The sequence below is a fragment of the Salvelinus fontinalis genome, unplaced genomic scaffold (assembly GCF_029448725.1).
Source record: "Salvelinus fontinalis isolate EN_2023a unplaced genomic scaffold, ASM2944872v1 scaffold_0100, whole genome shotgun sequence".
Taxonomy (NCBI): Eukaryota; Metazoa; Chordata; class Actinopteri; order Salmoniformes; family Salmonidae; genus Salvelinus; species Salvelinus fontinalis.
This window is the reverse complement of record NW_026600309.1, coordinates 119,324-138,492: the sequence shown is the minus strand read 5'-3', so window position 1 is coordinate 138,492 and position 19,169 is coordinate 119,324. Positions and strand designations below refer to the sequence as shown.

Sequence of the window (19,169 nt, the reverse complement as noted above, 5' to 3'; positions counted from 1 at the left end):
AGTAGGGGAAACACTGTCTGACTGTCAGCTCTAATAGTAGGGGAAACACTGTCTGACTGTTGTGTCAGCTCTAATAGTAGGGGAAACACTGTCTGACTGTTGTGTCAGCTCTAATAGTAGGGGAAACACTGTCTGACTGTTGTGTCAGCTCTAATAGTAGGGGAAACACTGTCTGACTGTCAGCTCTAATAGTAGGGGAAACACTGTCTGACTGTTGTGTCAGCTCTAATAGTAGGGGAAACACTGTCTGACTGTTGTGTCAGCTCTAATAGTAGGGGAAACACTGTCTGACTGTTGTGTCAGCTCTAATAGTAGGGGAAACACTGTCTGACTGTCAGCTCTAATAGTAGGGGAAACACTGTCTGACTGTTGTGTCAGCTCTAATAGTAGGGGAAACACTGTCTGACTGTTGTGTCAGCTCTAATAGTAGGGGAAACACTGTCTGACTGTTGTGTCAGCTCTAATAGTAGGGGAAACACTGTCTGACTGTTGTGTCAGCTCTAATAGTAGGGGAAACACTGTCTGACTGTTGTGTCAGCTCTAATAGTAGGGGAAACACTGTCTGACTGTTGTGTCAGCTCTAATAGTAGGGGAAACACTGTCTGACTGTTGTGTCAGCTCTAATAGTAGGGGAAACACTGTCTGACTGTCAGCTCTAATAGTAGGGGAAACACTGTCTGACTGTCAGCTCTAATAGTAGGGGAAACACTGTCTGACTGTTGTGTCAGCTCTAATAGTAGGGGAAACACTGTCTGACTGTTGTGTCAGCTCTAATAGTAGGGGAAACACTGTCTGACTGTTGTGTCAGCTCTAATAGTAGGGGAAACACTGTCTGACTGTTATCAGCTCTAATAGTAGGGGAAACACTGTCTGACTGTTATCAGCTCTAATAGTAGGGGAAACACTGTCTGACTGTTGTGTCAGCTCTAATAGTAGGGGAAACACTGTCTGACTGTTGTGTCAGCTCTAATAGTAGGGGAAACACTGTCTGACTGTTGTGTCAGCTCTAATAGTAGGGGAAACACTGTCTGACTGTTGTGTCAGCTCTAATAGTAGGGGAAACACTGTCTGACTGTTGTGTCAGCTCTAATAGTAGGGGAAACACTGTCTGACTGTTGTGTCAGCTCTAATAGTAGGGAAACACTGTCTGACTGTTGTGTCAGCTCTAATAGTAGGGGAAACACTGTCTGACTGTTGTGTCAGCTCTAATAGTAGGGGAAACACTGTCTGACTGTTGTGTCAGCTCTAATAGTAGGGGAAACACTGTCTGACTGTTGTGTCAGCTCTAATAGTAGGGGAAACACTGTCTGACTGTTGTGTCAGCTCTAATAGTAGGGGAAACACTGTCTGACTGTTGTGTCAGCTCTAATAGTAGGGGAAACACTGTCTGACTGTTGTGTCAGCTCTAATAGTAGGGGAAACACTGTCTGACTGTTGTGTCAGCTCTAATAGTAGGGGAAACACTGTCTGACTGTTGTGTCAGCTCTAATAGTAGGGGAAACACTGTCTGGCTGTTGTGTCAGCTCTAATAGTAGGGGAAACACTGTCTGACTGTTGTGTCAGCTCTAATAGTAGGGGAAACACTGTCTGACTGTTGTGTCAGCTCTAATAGTAGGGGAAACACTGTCTGACTGTTGTGTCAGCTCTAATAGTAGGGAAACACTGTCTGACTGTTGTGTCAGCTCTAATAGTAGGGGAAACACTGTCTGACTGTTGTGTCAGCTCTAATAGTAGGGGAAACACTGTCTGACTGTTGTGTCAGCTCTAATAGTAGGGGAAACACTGTCTGACTGTCAGCTCTAATAGTAGGGGAAACACTGTCTGACTGTTGTGTCAGCTCTAATAGTAGGGGAAACACTGTCTGACTGTTGTGTCAGCTCTAATAGTAGGGGAAACACTGTCTGACTGTCAGCTCTAATAGTAGGGGAAACACTGTCTGACTGTTGTGTCAGCTCTAATAGTAGGGAAACACTGTCTGACTGTTAGCTCTAATAGTAGGGAAAACACTGTCTGACTGTCAGCTCTAATAGTAGGGGAAACACTGTCTGACTGTTGTGTCAGCTCTAATAGTAGGGGAACCACTGTCTGACTGTTGTGTCAGCTCTAATAGTAGGGACAACACTGTCTGACTGTCAGCTCTCTGTATTGTTTGGTTGTTACTAGTCAGGTGCTCTGGGATACTTGGCCTGTGCTTGACCCTTGACCCTTTAACCCCCCCCCCCCCCAGGGGTTTGGTGTGGGTGCGATGGAGGACGACGATGACGACATCTACCACAGAGACATCATGTCTAACTACGACACGGTGCTGGGAGGGGAGGAGCCTGGGGACGGCCTGTACGGATGGACCGCCCCTCAGCAGTACAACAGGAAGAAGAAAGGTCAGGTCCACTGAGATGACAGGAAATAGAAGACTGGGACAGTTTTCTAGACACAGATTAATCCTAGACCTGGACTAAAAATATAGACTCTCTGGGGAACAGGCCAGTTGTGTTTGTCCTTCACTGTGGAAAGTTATGGTTCACACTCTTGTTTTAAGGGACTCTGACACTGAATAAAGAGACACAGAGAGACAAAGTCCTGCCCATGAACACAATGTAGATCACGTCCATGATGATCACTGAATATTGTTACCTGATGCTTTTCTTCTTCGTCTTCAGACCACAGTAAAGACGCTGCTTATCTGGGTAAAATCCTAGAAGGATTCACCTTGTCCTCCGATAAGATAGAGGCCAAAACAGTAGGTGCTCTCTTAACCTAGTTTCTAAAATCATCTCTCTTCAATTACCTCCGTAATATATCATCTCCATCCCCTGGCCTCTTTCTCTCTCTCTCTCCATCCCTCTCTCTCCATCCCTCTCTCTCCATCCCTTACCTCTCTCTCTCTCTCTGTCTCCCTCTGTCTCCCTCTCTCTCGCTCTCTCTCTCTGTCTCTCTCTCTCTCTCTCTCTCTCTCTCTCTCTCTCTCTCTCTCTCTCTCTCTCTCTCTCTCTCTCTCTCTCTCTCTCTCTCTCTCTCTCTCTCTCTGTCTCTCTCTCTCTCTCTCTATCTCTCTCTCTCTCTCTATCTCTCTCTCCACCTCTCTCTCCACCTCTCTTCTCTCTTCTCTCTCTCTTCTCTCTCTCTTCTCTCTCCACCTCTCTCTCCTCAGATCTTCCCTCCTCCCAACCTGCCCAGAGACTTCAGGCCGGTCCACTACTTCCGTCCCGTGGTGGACATGTCCAGCGTCAGCCCCATGGTAGCCCAGGCCCTGAAGACGTCTCGGGGACACATGACCCAGGAAGAGCCCTCTAAGGGGGGACGCCACCAGCTGGACTCTGCCCAGAGGCGAGAGCTGCTAGGGGAGGCTGCACTGCAAGGTACAGGCTGTCCTCTGTATTCTTCTTCAACCTCTTGACACAACACGAATGTTTTAATACTCGTGGGCATCTTCTCTTTATCAACCATGGTGCTATGTCTATCTCGACTCCGTTCTGCTTTTATTAATAATAGTCCTAACTACTCGCCTCCGGTCTTCTCCCCCCGTCCTCTTCCAGTATTCGAACATTAAAGACCTGCCTGGATTTGAAAGCTGGAGTCAAGGATATTTTGGATTATCAATGGTGATGTTTTTTTGTCTCCTCCCTGCCCCCTGTCCTCCTCTCTGCCCTGTCCTCCTCTCTGCCCTGTCCTCCTCTCTGCCCTGTCCTCCTCCCTGCCCTGTCCTCCTCCCTGCCCTGTCCTCCTCTCTGCCCTGTCCTCCTCCCTGCCCTGTCCTCCTTTCTGCCCTGTCCTCCTCCCTGCCCTGTCCTCCTCTCTGCCCTGTCCTCCTCTCTGCCCTGTCCTCCTCTCTGCCCTGTCCTCCTCTCTGCCCTGTCCTCCTCTCTGCCCTGTCCTCCACTCTGCCCTGTCCTCCTCCCTTCCCTGTCCTCCTCCCTGCCCTGTCCTCCTCCCTGCCCTGTCCTCCTTTCTGCCCTGTCCTCCTCCCTGCCCTGTCCTCCTCCCTGCCCTGTCCTCCTCTCTGCCCTGTCCTCCTCTCTGCCCTGTCCTCCTCTCTGCCCTGTCCTCCTCCCTGCCCTGTCCTCCTTTCTGCCCTGTCCTCCTCACTGCCCTGTCCTCCTCCCTGCCCTGTCCTCCTCTCTTCCCTGTCCTCCTCCCTGCCCTGTCCTCCTCCCTGCCCTGTCCTCCTCCCTGCCCTGTCCTCCTCTCTTCCCTGTCCTCCTCTCTGCCCTGTCCTCCTCTCTGCCCTGTCCTCCTCTCTGCCCTGTCTCCTCCTTGCCCTGTCCTCCTCCCTGCCCTGTCCTCCTCTCTGCCCTGTCCTCCTCTCTGCCCTGTCCTCCTCCCTGCCCTGTCCTCCTCCCTGTCCTGTCCTCCTCTCTGCCCTGTCCTCCTCCCTGTCCTGTCCTCCTCTCTGCCCTGTCCTCCTCCCTGCCCTGTCCTCCCCCCTCCAGGCCCCAGCTCTGTGTTTGACCTGCTGAAGGCTGAGGACAGAGAGAGACTCTCCGGCCTCCGGAGGCCCTCCTCAGATACCAGCTCAGGCCCCAGACAGCCCACCCCTGGGGAGACCAGAGCAGCTGTGGTGGCTGCAGGGGTGGCGGCTGCAGCAGCCAGAGCCTCCGCCCAGAAGGCCCTGTCTAGCAGGTACACCTATATATGTCTGTCTGGCCATGTCTGAACTATCCTGTAATGTATTGTAGTCTGGTGTTCTATATCCTGTGATGTATTGTAGTCCGGTCTTCTATATCCTGTAATGTATTGTAGTCCGGTGTTCTATATCCTGTAATGTATTGTAGTCCGGTGTTCTATATCCTGTAATGTATTGTAGTCCGGTGTTCTATATCCTGTAATGTATTGTAGTCCGGTGTTCTATATCCTGTAATATGTTGTAGTCCGGTGTTCTATATCCTGTAATGTAGTCCGGTGTTCTATATCCTGTAATGTAGTCCGGTGTTCTATATCCTGTATTGTAGTCCGGTGTTCTATATCCTGTATTGTAGTCCGGTGTTCTATATCCTGGGATATGTGTTGTAGTCCGGTGTTCTATATCCTGTAATGTATTGTAGTCCGGTGTTCTATATCCTGTAATGTATTGTAGTCCGGTGTTCTATATCCTGTAATGTATTGTAGTCCGGTGTTCTATATCCTGTAATGTATTGTAGTCCGGTGTTCTATATCCTGTAATATGTTGTAGTCCGGTGTTCTATATCCTGTATTGTAGTCCGGTGTTCTATATCCTGTAATGTGTTGTAGTCCGGTGTTCTATATCCTGTAATGTATTGTAGTCCGGTGTTCTATATCCTGTAATGTATTGTAGTCCGGTGTTCTATATCCTGTAATGTATTGTAGTCCGGTGTTCTAGATCCTGTAATGTGTTGTAGTCCGGTGTTCTATATCCTGTAATGTGTTGTAGTCCGGTGTTCTATATCCTGTAATGTATTGTAGTCCGGTGTTCTATATCCTGTAATGTGTTGTAGTCCGGTGTTCTATATCCTGTAATGTGTTGTAGTCCGGTGTTCTATATCCTGTAATGTATTGTAGTCCGGTGTTCTATATCCTGTAATGTATTGTAGTCCGGTGTTCTATATCCTGTAATGTGTTGTAGTCCGGTGTTCTATATCCTGTAATGTATTGTAGTCCGGTGTTCTATATCCTGTAATGTATTGTAGTCCGGTGTTCTATATCCTGTAATGTATTGTAGTCCGGTGTTCTATATCCTGTAATGTATTGTAGTCCGGTGTTCTATATCCTGTAATGTGTTGTAGTCCGGTGTTCTATATCCTGTAATGTGTTGTAGTCCGGTGTTCTATATCCTGTAATGTATTGTAGTCCGGTGTTCTATATCCTGTAATGTATTGTAGTCCGGTGTTCTATATCCTGTAATGTGTTGTAGTCCGGTGTTCTATATCCTGTAATGTATTGTAGTCCGGTGTTCTATATCCTGTAATGTATTGTAGTCCGGTGTTCTATATCCTGTAATGTATTGTAGTCCGGTGTTCTATATCCTTGTAACCTGCCCTGATTGTAGTCCGGTGTTCTATATCCTGTAATGTATTGTAGTCCGGTGTTCTAGATCCTGTAATGTGTTGTAGTCCGGTGTTCTAGATCCTGTAATGTGTTGTAGTCCGGTGTTCTAGATCCTGTAATGTGTTGTAGTCCGGTGTTCTAGATCCTGTAATGTGTTGTAGTCCGGTGTTCTAGATCCTGTAATGTGTTGTAGTCCGGTGTTCTAGATCCTGTAATGTATTGTAGTCCGGTGTTCTATATCCTGTAATGTATTGTAGTCCGGTGTTCTATATCCTGTATTGTAGTCCGGTGTTCTATATCCTGTAATGTATTGTAGTCCGGTGTTCTATATCCTGTAATGTGTTGTAGTCCGGTGTTCTATATCCTGTAATGTATTGTAGTCCGGTGTTCTATATCCTGTAATGTATTGTAGTCCGGTGTTCTATATCCTGTAATGTGTTGTAGTCCGGTGTTCTATATCCTGTAATGTGTTGTAGTCCGGTGTTCTATATCCTGTAATGTGTTGTAGTCCGGTGTTCTATATCCTGTAATGTATTGTAGTCCGGTGTTCTATATCCTGTAATGTGTTGTAGTCCGGTGTTCTATATCCTGTAATGTGTTGTAGTCCGGTGTTCTATATCCTGTAATGTATTGTAGTCCGGTGTTCTATATCCTGTAATGTATTGTAGTCCGGTGTTCTATATCCTGTAATGTGTTGTAGTCCGGTGTTCTATATCCTGTAATGTATTGTAGTCCGGTGTTCTATATCCTGTAATGTATTGTAGTCCGGTGTTCTATATCCTGTAATGTATTGTAGTCCGGTGTTCTATATCCTGTAATGTATTGTAGTCCGGTGTTCTATATCCTGTAATGTATTGTAGTCCGGTGTTCTATATCCTGTAATGTATTGTAGTCCGGTGTTCTATATCCTGGGATATGTGTTGTAGTCCGGTGTTCTATATCCTGGGATATGTGTTGTAGTCCGGTGTTCTATATCCTGGGATATGTGTTGTAGTCCGGTGTTCTATATCCTGTAATGTATTGTAGTCCGGTGTTCTATATCCTGTAATTTGTTGTAGTCCGGTGTTCTATATCCTTTAATGTATTGTAGTCCGGTGTTCTATATCCTGTAATGTATTGTAGTCCGGTGTTCTATATCCTGTAATGTATTGTAGTCCGGTGTTCTATATCCTGTAATGTATTGTAGTCCGGTGTTCTATATCCTGTAATGTATTGTAGTCCGGTGTTCTATATCCTGTAATGTATTGTAGTCCGGTGTTCTATATCCTGTAATGTGTTGTAGTCCGGTGTTCTATATCCTGTAATGTATTGTAGTCCGGTGTTCTATATCCTGTAATGTATTGTAGTCCGGTGTTCTATATCCTGTAATGTGTTGTAGTCCGGTGTTCTATATCCTGTAATGTATTGTAGTCCGGTGTTCTATATCCTGTAATGTATTGTAGTCCGGTGTTCTATATCCTGTAATGTATTGTAGTCCGGTGTTCTATATCCTGTAATGTATTGTAGTCCGGTGTTCTATATCCTGTAATGTATTGTAGTCCGGTGTTCTATATCCTGTAATGTATTGTAGTCCGGTGTTCTATATCCTGTATTGTAGTCCGGTGTTCTATATCCTGTATTGTAGTCCGGTGTTCTATATCCTGTAATGTGTTGTAGTCCGATGTTCTATATCCTGTAATGTATTGTAGTCCGGTGTTCTATATCCTGTATTGTAGTCCGGTGTTCTATAACCTGTATTGTAGTCCGGTGTTCTATATCCTGTATTGTAGTCCGGTGTTCTATATCCTGTATTGTAGTCCGGTGTTCTATATCCTGTATTGTAGTCCGGTGTTCTATATCCTGTATTGTAGTCCGGTGTTCTAGATCCTGTAATGTATTGTAGTCCGATGTTCTATATCCTGTATTGTAGTCCGGTGTTCTATATCCTGTATTGTAGTCCGGTGTTCTAGATCCTGTAATGTATTGTAGTCCGGTGTTCTATATCCTGTATTGTAGTCCGGTGTTCTAGATCCTGTAATGTATTGTAGTCCGATGTTCTATATCCTGTATTGTAGTCCGGTGTTCTATATCCTGTATTGAAGTCCGGTGTTCTATATCCTGTATTGTAGTCCGGTGTTCTAGATCCTGTAATGTATTGTAGTCCGATGTTCTATATCCTGTAATGTATTGTAGTCCGGTGTTCTATATCCTGTTCTCACCCCAAGCAGAGCAGCAGTCATGTCTAATGGGAACGTCAGGTCACTGAGTCTCTGTTGAATCCATCCAGGTTCTCACCCCAAGCAGAGCAGCAGTCATGTCTAATGGGAACGTCAGGTCACTGAGTCTCTGTTGAATCCATCCAGGTTCTCACCCCAAGCAGAGCAGCAGTCATGTCTAATGGGAACGTCAGGTCACTGAGTCTCTGTTGAATCCATCCAGGTTCTCACCCCAAGCAGAGCAGCAGTCATGTCTAATGGGAACGTCAGGTCACTGAGTCTCTGGTTAAGTCATGTCTAATGGGAACGTCAGGTCACTGAGTCTCTGTTGAATCCATCCAGGTTCTCACCCCAAGCAGAGCAGCAGTCATGTCTAATGGGAACGTCAGGTCACTGAGTCTCTGTTGAATCCATCCAGGTTCTCACCCCAAGCAGAGCAGCAGTCATGTCTAATGGGAACGTCAGGTCACTGAGTCTCTGGTTAAGTCATGTCTAATGGGAACGTCAGGTCACTGAGTCTCTGTTGAATCCATCCAGGTTCTCACCCCAAGCAGAGCAGCAGTCATGTCTAATGGGAACGTCAGGTCACTGAGTCTCTGGTTAAGTCATGTCTAATGGGAACGTCAGGTCACTGAGTCTCTGTTGAATCCATCCAGGTTCTCACCCCAAGCAGAGCAGCAGTCATGTCTAATGGGAACGTCAGGTCACTGAGTCTCTGTTGAATCCATCCAGGTTCTCACCCCAAGCAGAGCAGCAGTCATGTCTAATGGGAACGTCAGGTCACTGAGTCTCTGGTTAAGTCATGTCTAATGGGAACGTCAGGTCACTGAGTCTCTGTTGAATCCATCCAGGTTCTCACCCCAAGCAGAGCAGCAGTCATGTCTAATGGGAACGTCAGGTCACTGAGTCTCTGGTTAAGTCATGTCTAATGGGAACGTCAGGTCACTGAGTCTCTGTTGAATCCATCCAGGTTCTCACCCCAAGCAGAGCTGCAGCAGGAAGCTCTGAGTGTGTGGAGCGGTCCTACAGCCCAGGCCCAGACAGGACAGACCTTCAAACCCTTTGAGAGGACCCCTCATAAACAGGCCCGATACGACCTCTACATAGACCAGCTCAAACAGGGAGACAGAGGTACGGAGGCTGCATGGTGTCAAACCGATTTACTTTATTCTATGAAATGGGAGAGAGGCTCTTTTCAAAACAGACCGTCTCAAACAGGGAGACGGAGGTACGGAGGCTGGTTTGACTCCCATTTTAACAAAGGCAAAGTGCTTGACAATGACAATCTGGTTTTGTAATTTTATTATGGTCTTTTAAAGACAATAAAACCACTTTTCATGTGGAACACAGACACATTGAGAGACCTTTTTTAAAACCGTTCTGAAGAATCAGCCCATGTTCTGCTTTCAGGGCTCTCCTCTCCGACGTGCATTATCCACTAAGATTACAATGATGGTTTCATCCTTACATCTTAACCCTCTCCTCAACTGTGTCCAGATGCCCTGGAGTTGAGCTTGGACCCCACCATGACGGAGTGGGAGAGAGGGAGAGAGAGGGACGAGTTTGTCCGTGCTGCTCTCCTCTACAAGCCCAGCAACTCCTCTCTGTCCGGTCGCTTCACCAGAGCGAAACAGGATGACGGTGTGGAGGCAGACGCTGTGGAGGTGACACGAGATCAGGAGGTAGGCAGCTCTCCGCAGATTCACCATAATGTTGAAGGATTGTGGGTAATCAGTATTGAGGAGAGATCAGGAGGTAGGCAGCTCTCCACAGATTCAACATAATGTTGAAGGATTGTGGGTAATCAATACTGAGGAGAGATCAGGAGGTAGGCAGCTCTCCACAGATTCAACATAATGTTGAAGGATTGTGGGTAATCAATATTGAGGAGAGATCAGGAGGTAGGCAGCTCTCCACAGCTTCAACATAATGCTGAAGGATTGTGGGTAATCAATACTGAGAGATCAGGAGGTAGGCAGCTCTCCACAGATTCACCATAATGTTGAAGGATTGTGGGTAATCAGTACTGAGGGATCAGGAGGTAGGCAGCTCTCCACAGCTTCACCATAATGTTGAAGGATTGTGGGTAATCAGTATTGAGGAGAGATCAGGAGGTAGGCAGCTCTCCACAGCTTCACCATAATGTTGAAGGATTGTGGGTAATCAATACTGAGGAGAGATCAGGAGGTAGGCAGCTCTCCACAGCTTCACCATAATGTTGAAGGATTGTGGGTAATCAATATTGAGGAGAGATCAGGAGGTAGGCAGCTCTCCACAGCTTCAACATAATGCTGAAGGATTGTGGGTAATCAATACTGAGAGATCAGGAGGTAGGCAGCTCTCCACAGATTCACCATAATGTTGAAGGATTGTGGGTAATCAATACTGAGGAGAGATCAGGAGGTAGGCAGCTCTCCACAGATTCACCATAATGTTGAAGGATTGTGGGTAATCAATACTGAGGAGAGATCAGGAGGTAGGCAGCTCTCCACAGCTTCACCATAATGTTGAAGGATTGTGGGTAATCAATACTGAGGAGAGATCAGGATGGCTTCCAGAGTATGAGGTGTTTTATTGACGAAGACGAGCAGAGACATGACGGTGGTGGAAGCAAGAAAACAGCGTGAAAACTCTAGTACACATCTCAAGCCTTACGTTCATCTTTGTTAATAACTGGCCTTACTTCCTTGTTCATCTCTGTTAATACCTGGCCTTACTTCCTTGTTCATCTCTGTTAATAGCTGGCCTTACTTCCTTGTTCATCTCTGTTAATAGCTGGCCTTACTTCCTTGTTCATCTCTGTTAATACCTGGCCTTACTTCCTTGTTCATCTCTGTTAATAGCTGGCCTTACTTCCTTATTCATCTCTGTTAATAGCTGGCCTTACTTCCTTGTTCATCTCTGTTAATACCTGGCCTTACTTCCTTGTTCATCTTTGTTAATAGCTGGCCTTACTTCCTTGTTCATCTCTGTTAATAGCTGGCCTTACTTCCTTGTTCATCTCTGTTAATAGCTGGCCTTACTTCCTTGTTCATCTCTGTTAATACCTGGCCTTACTTCCTTGTTCATCTCTGTTAATACCTGGCCTTACTTCCTTGTTCATCTCTGTTAATAGCTGGCCTTACTTCCTTGTTCATCTCTGTTAATAGCTGGCCTTACTTCCTTGTTCATCTCTGTTAATACCTGGCCTTACTTCCTTGTTCATCTCTGTTAATAGCTGGCCTTACTTCCTTGTTCATCTCTGTTAATAGCTGGCCTTACTTCCTTGTTCATCTCTGTTAATAGCTGGCCTTACTTCCTTGTTCATCTCTGTTAATGCCTGACCTTACTTCCTTGTTCATCTCTGTTAATACCTGGCCTTACTTCCTTGTTCATCTCTGTTAATAGCTGGCCTTACTTCCTTATTCATCTCTGTTAATACCTGGCCTTACTTCCTTGTTCATCTCTGTTAATAGCTGGCCTTACTTCCTTGTTCATCTCTGTTAATAGCTGGCCTTACTTCCTTGTTCATCTCTGTTAATAGCTGGCCTTACTTCCTTATTCATCTCTGTTAATACCTGGCCTTACTTCCTTGTTCATCTCTGTTAATGCCTGGCCTTACTTCCGCGTTCATCTCTGTTAATAGCTGGCCTTACTTCCTTGTTCATCTCTGTTAATACCTGGCCTTACTTCCTTGTTCATCTTTGTTAATGCCTGGCCTTACTTCCTTGTTCATCTCTGTTTAATACCTGGCCTTACTTCCTTGTTCATCTCTGTTAATAGCTGGCCTTACTTCCTTGTTCATCTCTGTTAATACCTGGCCTTACTTCCTTGTTCATCTCTGTTAATACCTGGCCTTACTTCCTTGTTCATCTCTGTTAATGCCTGGCCTTACTTCCTTGTTCATCTCTGTTAATACCTGGCCTTACTTCCTTGTTCATCTCTGTTAATACCTTGCCTTACTTCCTTGTTCATCTTTGTTAATGCCTGGCCTTACTTCCTTGTTCATATATGTTAATAGCTGGCCTTACTTCCTTGTTCATCTCTGTTAATAGCTGGCCTTACTTCCTTGTTCATCTCTGTTAATAGCTGGCCTTACTTCCTTGTTAATAGCTGGCCTTACTTCCTTGTTCATCTCTGTTAATACCTGGCCTTACTTCCTTGTTCATCTCTGTTAATACCTGGCCTTACTTCCTTGTTCATCTCTGTTAATAGCTGGCCTTACTTCCTTGTTCATCTCTGTTAATACCTGGCCTTACTTCCTTGTTCATCTCTGTTAATACCTGGCCTTACTTCCTTGTTCAACCCAGGATTGGGTTGCAGGCTGGGCGTCCAGGATTGGGTTGCAGGCTGGGCGTCCAGGATTGGGTTACAGGCTGTGCATCCAGGATTGGGTTACAGGCTGTGCGTACAGGATTTGGTTGCAGGCTGTGCGTCCAGGATTGGGTTGCAGGCTGGGCGTCCAGGATTGGGTTACAGGCTGTACGTCCAGGATTGGGTTGCAGGCTGTGCGTCCAGGATTGGGTTACAGGCTGTGCGTCCAGGATTGGGTTGCAGGCTGGGCGTCCAGGATTGGGTTGCAGGCTGGGCGTCCAGGATTGGGTTGCAGGCTGGGCGTCCAGGATTGGGTTACAGGCTGGGCGTCCAGGATTGGGTTGCAGGCTGGGCATCCAGGATTGGGTTACAGGCTGTGCATCCAGGATTGGGTTACAGGCTGTTCATCCAGGATTGGTTTGCAGGCTGGGCGTCCAGGATTGGGTTGCAGGCTGGGCGTCCAGGATTGGGTTGCAGGCTGTACATCCAGGATTGGGTTGCAGGCTGTACATCCAGGATTGGGTTGCAGGCTGGGCGTCCAGGATTGGGTTGCAGGCTGGGCGTCCAGGATTGGGTTGCAGGCTGTACATCCAGGATTGGGTTGCAGGCTGTACATCCAGGATTGGGTTACAGGCTGTACATCCAGGATTGGGGTGCAGGCTGTACATCCAGGATTGGGTTGCAGGCTTGGCGTCCAGGATTGGGTTGCAGGCTGTACATCCAGGATTGGGTTGCAGGCTTGGCGTCCAGGATTGGGTTGCAGGCTGTACATCCAGGATTGGGTTGCAGGCTGGGCGTCCAGGATTGGGTTGCAGGCTGGGCGTCCAGGATTGGGTTACAGGCTGTTTGTCCAGGATTGGTTTACAGGCTGTGCGTCCAGGTTTGGGTTGCAGGCTGGGCGTCCAGGATTGGGTTGCAAGCTGTGCGTCCAGGATTGGGTTGCAGGCTGGGCGTCCAGGATTGGGCTACAGGCTGGGCGTCCAGGATTGGGTTGCAGGCTGTTTGTCCAGGATTGGGTTACAGGCTGTACGTCCAGGATTAGGTTACAGGCTGGACGTCCAGGAATGGGTTACAGGCTGGGCGTCCAGGATTGGGTTGCAGGCTGTTTGTCCAGGATTTAGTTACAGGCTGTACATCCAAGATCTGGTTGCAGGCTGGGCGTCCAGGATTGGGTTGCAGGCTGGGCGTCCAGGATTGGACATGAGGCTCAGTGTGTTGATCCTCTGTTCTGCCTGTTTTTCTTCAGAATGATGTGGACGACAAGCAGGCAGCCGTGAAGATGAAGATGTTTGGAAAACTGACCAGAGACACGTTTGAATGGCACCCTGACAAACTGCTCTGCAAGAGATTCAATATACCTGACCCCTATCCTGGGTACGACACACACACATACATACACACACACTTGACCACCACGGAATAAATGGTACTATGAATACTAATGCTCAATGGTTACTGCTTGTGTCATTGCATTGGCCTCTAACTGTAGTTGTCTATCCAGGTCAGGATTTGTCACCTCTAATTGTGGTTTTCTTTCCAGGTCAGGGTTTGTGGGAATGCCCAAAGTGAAGAGAGACAAGTTCTCTGTGTTTAACTTCCTGACTGTATCAGAGAGTCCAACAGCTAGTGCTTCCCCCGCTCCACAAGGTAACAAACAATCAGTTCCACTTTATCCAGACACGTCCCATTTTATCTCAAGTGTTACGGGGAGAATATCAGTGTCGTGTCGTTGACTATCATTAAATGTTAAGACTGTATTTTATCAAATCAATTCTCTGTGTAATTTAATTACGTGATTAAACTAATCATGTAACTTTAAATAACTAGGAAGTCGGCACCACGGGAAGATGTTTTAGAGTATTTATTTCCTGAATTAGCTCTTCCGATATTTTCATATCTTAGCGATTATTCACTTATTAATGTGTTATTACCTCATCAGTCTCATTACTGAACGTCTCAAACCCCTTGGATATCTGCATGAAACCTGAATCAGCGATATACAAATCAACTTAATTACATAAACACACACACACACACAATAGGTCATATATGGGTTACTAAATGATACAAAGGAAAAAGTCCCTAGCGGACCAAACCGATATGACGGCTTGGTAGACAAAGGAACGGGGGTGGGGACCACTCAAGAGCGGGAAAACTCCTAGTGGATTCAAGTACATACAGTTGACTAAACTACACTATACTACACCTCACTAAACTAAACTACACTCATAGAAATGCCTTTACTTTGAACATGAACAACCACTCATTCGAAAATAAATGACAATTTACATATTTACGAGTGTATGCCTTTGTTGTCCCTCTCTGTGGTCGCCGGTCCGTCTGCTGGATAGTCAGTCGACAGAAAGCCTCTGGTTTGTCCACCAGAGATCAAAGTCAGTCTGAGGTGTAGGTTGTTATAATGGATACTTCAGAGTACCATTCGGGAAATGTTCTTAGATTGGATGTGTTTACCAGACTAAAGTATTTAAACAGCTGCAGCCTGAATAATTGTTCTTTTAGTTTGTAGATTTCTCAGCCGTTTCAACGTGGGAATGATCTCCACGTTCTCTGGTCAAAGTCCTTAGAGTTGCCAACCATTTCAACATGTAGCAACAGCTCCATGTCTTCTGGTCTAATGTCCATTTTGTCACGGGCGGTTTTATACTCTGTGGAAGATAGGGAGCGGTTTCCATGACGCAGATGTAAATGTCTGTACTCACGTGGGGGGCGTGGCCACTGACTAGTTAACTTTATATGAAAATCCATACTCTCATTTAGAAGGCTAACATCACATTACATCTTTTCACAAATAGTTTCATATTAAATCGTATATGTTTCACAGCATTTAGATGTGAACTCCATCATTGAGAAGTGGACACAACCAGAGACACAGTAATGTGCGTTTCCTGTCCTTCATTTCCTGTCCTTCATTTCCTGTCCTTCATTTCCTGTCCTTCCTTCCTGTCCTTCATGAGATCACCAAATGAAACACACTCGACTGTCCCTTAAGTGTCCACGGACCACTCCCACATTCTCCAAAATATAAATATTGTTTAATTATTCAAATGTTTAAAGTCCAAGGAGTCTCTCTGTGTAACACAGTTTACATTCCAATCTCCAGCACTACAGAGCATAGAGGCGGCGTATTTTACGGCCTCCATTAAACAGCCGACTCCCCCCCCCCCCCCCCCCCCCACCCCCCCCCCCCCCCCGAGAGAGAGAGCACGCTGTGGAGCGGACCCACTGTAACCTGATCCTTCAGATCATCACAGGAGAGTCATGACGAGTCTGTACCAACCAAGTTCATTTAATCTACAGTGTTATGAGGAGATTATCAGAGTCTCTACCAACCCGGTTCATTTAATCTACAGAGTCTCTACCAACCCGGTTCATTTAATCTACAGAGTCTCTACCAACCCGGTTCATTTAATCTACAGTGTTATGAGGAGATTATCAGAGTCTCTACCAACCCGGTTCATTTAATCTACAGTGTTATGAGGAGAATATCAGAGTCTCTACCAACCCGGTTCATTTAATCTACAGAGTCTCTACCAACCCGGTTCATTTAATCTACAGAGTCTCTACCAACCCGGTTCATTTAATCTACAGAGTCTCTACCAACCCGGTTCATTTAATCTACAGTGTCTCTACCAACCCGGTTCATTTAATCTACAGAGTCTCTACCAACCTGGTTCATTTAATCTACAGAGTCTCTACCAACCCGGTTCATTTAATCTACAGTGTTATGAGGAGAATATCAGAGTCTCTACCAACCTGGTTCATTTAATCTACAGAGTCTCTACCAACCCGGTTCATTTAATCTACAGTGTTATGAGGAGAATATCAGAGTCTCTACCAACCCGGTTCATTTAATCTACAGTCTCTACCAACCTGGTTCATTTAATCTACAGAGTCTCTACCAACCTGGTTCATTTAATCTACAGAGTCTCTACCAACCCGGTTCATTTAATCTACAGTGTTATGAGGAGATTATCAGAGTCTCTACCAACCCGGTTCATTTAATCTACAGAGTCTCTACCAACCCGGTTCATTTAATCTACAGTGTTATGAGGAGAATATCAGAGTCTCTACCAACCCGGTTCATTTAATCTACAGAGTCTCTACCAACCCGGTTCATTTAATCTACAGAGTCTCTACCAACCCGGTTCATTTCATCTACAGTTTTATGAGGAGATTATCAGAGTCTCTACCAACCTGGTTCATTTAATCTACAGAGTCTCTACCAACCCGGTTCATTTAATCTACAGAGTCTCTACCAACCCGGTTCGTTTAATCTACAGAGTCTCTACCAACCCGGTTCATTTAATCTACAGTGTTATGAGGAGATTATCAGAGTCTCTACCCCAAAAAATTATCTACTGAGCTCTTATTCCATTAGTCTGGAGAGTGTGCTAGTGCAGACATCACATCACACACTGCTTAGTAAACCTGTCCCCTACGTCTCTCTGTCCCTCTCTGTGTAAACCTGTCCCCTACGTCTCTGTGTAAACCTGTCCCCTACGTCTCTCTGTCCCTCTCTGTGTAAACCTGTCCCCTACGTCTCTCTGTCCCTCTCTGTGTAAACCTGTCCCCTACGTCTCTCTGTCCCTCTCTGTGTAAACCTGTCCCCTACGTCTCTGTGTAAACCTGTCCCCTACGTCTCTCTGTCCCTCTCTGTGTAAACCTGTCACCTGCGTCTCTCTGTCCCTCTCTGTGTAAACCTGTCCCCTACGTCTCTCTGTCCCTCTCTGTGTAAACCTGTCCCCTGCGTCTCTCTGTCCCTCTCTGTGTAAACCTGTCCCCTACGGCTCTCTGTGTAAACCTGTCCCCTACGTCTCTCTGTGTAAACCTGGCTCCTACGTCTCTCTGTGTAAACCTGTCCCCTACGTCTCTCTGTGTAAACCTGTCCCCTACGTCTCTCTGTGTAAACCTGGCCCCTACGTCTCTCTGTAAACCTGTCCCTCTCTGTGTAAACCTGTCCCCTACGTCTCTCTGTGTAAACCTGGCCCCTACGTCTCTCTGTGTAAACCTGGCCCCTACGTCTCTCTGTAAACCTGCCCCTCTCTGTGTAAATCTGTCCCTACGTCTCTCTGTCCCTCTGTGTAAACCTGGCCCCTACGTCTCTGTGTAAACCTGTCCTTCTCTGTGTAAACCTGGCCCCTACGTCTCTCTGTAAACCTGTCCCTCTCTGTGTAAACCTGGCCCCTATGTCTCTCTGTCCCTCTCTGTGTAAACCTGTCCCCTACGTCTCTCTGTGTAAACCTGGCCCCTACGTCTCTCTGTGTAAACCTGTCCCCTACGTCTCTCTGTAAACCTGGCCCCTGCGTCTCTCTGTGTAAACCTGGCCCCTACGTCTCTCTGTAAACCTGTCCCTCTCTGTGTAAACCTGTCCCCTGCGTCTCTCTGTGTAAACCTGTCCCCTGCGTCTCTCTGTGTAAACCTGCCCCTACGTCTCTCTGTCCCTCTCTGTGTAAACCTGGCCCCTACGTCTCTCTCTGTCCCTCTCTGTGTAAACCTGTCCCCTACGTCTCTCTGTGTAAACCTGTCCCCTACGTCTCTCTGTCCTTCTCTGTGTAAACCTGGCCCCTACGTCTCTCTGTCCCTCCCTGTGTAAACCTGTCCCTCTCTGTGTAAACCTGTCCCTACGTCTCTCTGTCCCTCCATGTGTAAACCTGTCCCTCTCTGTGTAAACCTGTCCCTACGTCTCTCTGTCCCTCTCTGTGTAAACCTGTCCCTACGTCTCTCTGTAAACCTGTCCCTCTCTGTGTAAACCTGTCCCTACGTCTCTCTGTCCCTCTCTGTGTAAACCTGTCCCTACGTCTCTCTGTAAACCTGTCCCTCTCTGTGTAAACCTGTCCCTACGTCTCTCTGTCCCTCTCTGTGTAAACCTGTCCCTCTCTGTGTAAACCTGTCCCTACGTCTCTCTGTCCCTCTCTGTGTAAACCTGTCCCTACGTCTCTCTGTCCCTCTCTGTGTAAACCTGGCCCCTACGTCTCTCTGTCCCTCTCTGTGTAAACCTGGCCCCTACGTTTCTGTGTAAACCTGGCCCCTACGTCTCTCTGTGTAAACCTGTCCCTCTCTGTGTAAACCTGTCCCTACGTCTCTCTGTCCCTCTCTGTGTAAACCTGTCCCTACGTCTCTCTGTCCCTCTCTGTGTAAACCTGGCCCCTGCGTCTCTCTGTGTAAACCTGGCCCCTACGTCTCTCTGTGTAAACCTGGCCCCTACGTCTCTCTGTAAACCTGTCCCTCTCTGTGTAAACCTGTCCCTACGTCTCTCTGTCCCTCTCTGTGTAAACCTGTCCCTACGTCTCTCTGTCCCTCTCTGTGTAGCTGTGAAGCCGTCTGAGCCAGGGAAGAGGTCCAGGTGGGATGTGTCTGGCCAGGCTGGGGACAAGGAGAGGAAGGAGAAGGATCCGGTCAGTGAGTTCCTCAGTGTGGCTCGTATTGAAGCCTCTGGGTCAGGACCAGACACCTCTACTACTGATGACCCTACAACGGATCCTACTGGAGAGGTACTGGTACCATACATCACTGATCCTACTGTAGAGGTACTGGTAGCATCCTACTACATCACTGATCCTACTGTAGAGGTACTGGTACCATCCTACTACATCACTGATCCTACTGTAGAGGTACTGGTACCATCCTACTACACTACATCACTAATCCTACTGTAGAGGT

The 19,169-nt window shown here is 46.8% G+C and overlaps 1 protein-coding gene across 4 annotated transcripts in view; it reads left to right on the top strand.

Moving 5' to 3' along the window:
- LOC129843250 (G patch domain-containing protein 1-like) overlaps positions 1–19,169 on the top strand; it is a 56,280-nt gene that overhangs the window by 16,063 nt on the left and 21,048 nt on the right. For all 4 annotated transcript variants that reach the window (XM_055911859.1, XM_055911860.1, XM_055911858.1 and 1 more), the window contains exons 8-16: positions 2,228–2,378; positions 2,658–2,737; positions 3,149–3,356; positions 4,428–4,617; positions 9,166–9,326; positions 9,693–9,877; positions 13,735–13,862; positions 14,029–14,135; positions 18,819–19,000. In XM_055911859.1, the coding sequence (XP_055767834.1) occupies positions 2,228–2,378; positions 2,658–2,737; positions 3,149–3,356; positions 4,428–4,617; positions 9,166–9,326; positions 9,693–9,877; positions 13,735–13,862; positions 14,029–14,135; positions 18,819–19,000 (1,392 nt within the window). The remainder of the gene's footprint in view (positions 1–2,227; positions 2,379–2,657; positions 2,738–3,148; positions 3,357–4,427; positions 4,618–9,165; positions 9,327–9,692; positions 9,878–13,734; positions 13,863–14,028; positions 14,136–18,818; positions 19,001–19,169) is intronic.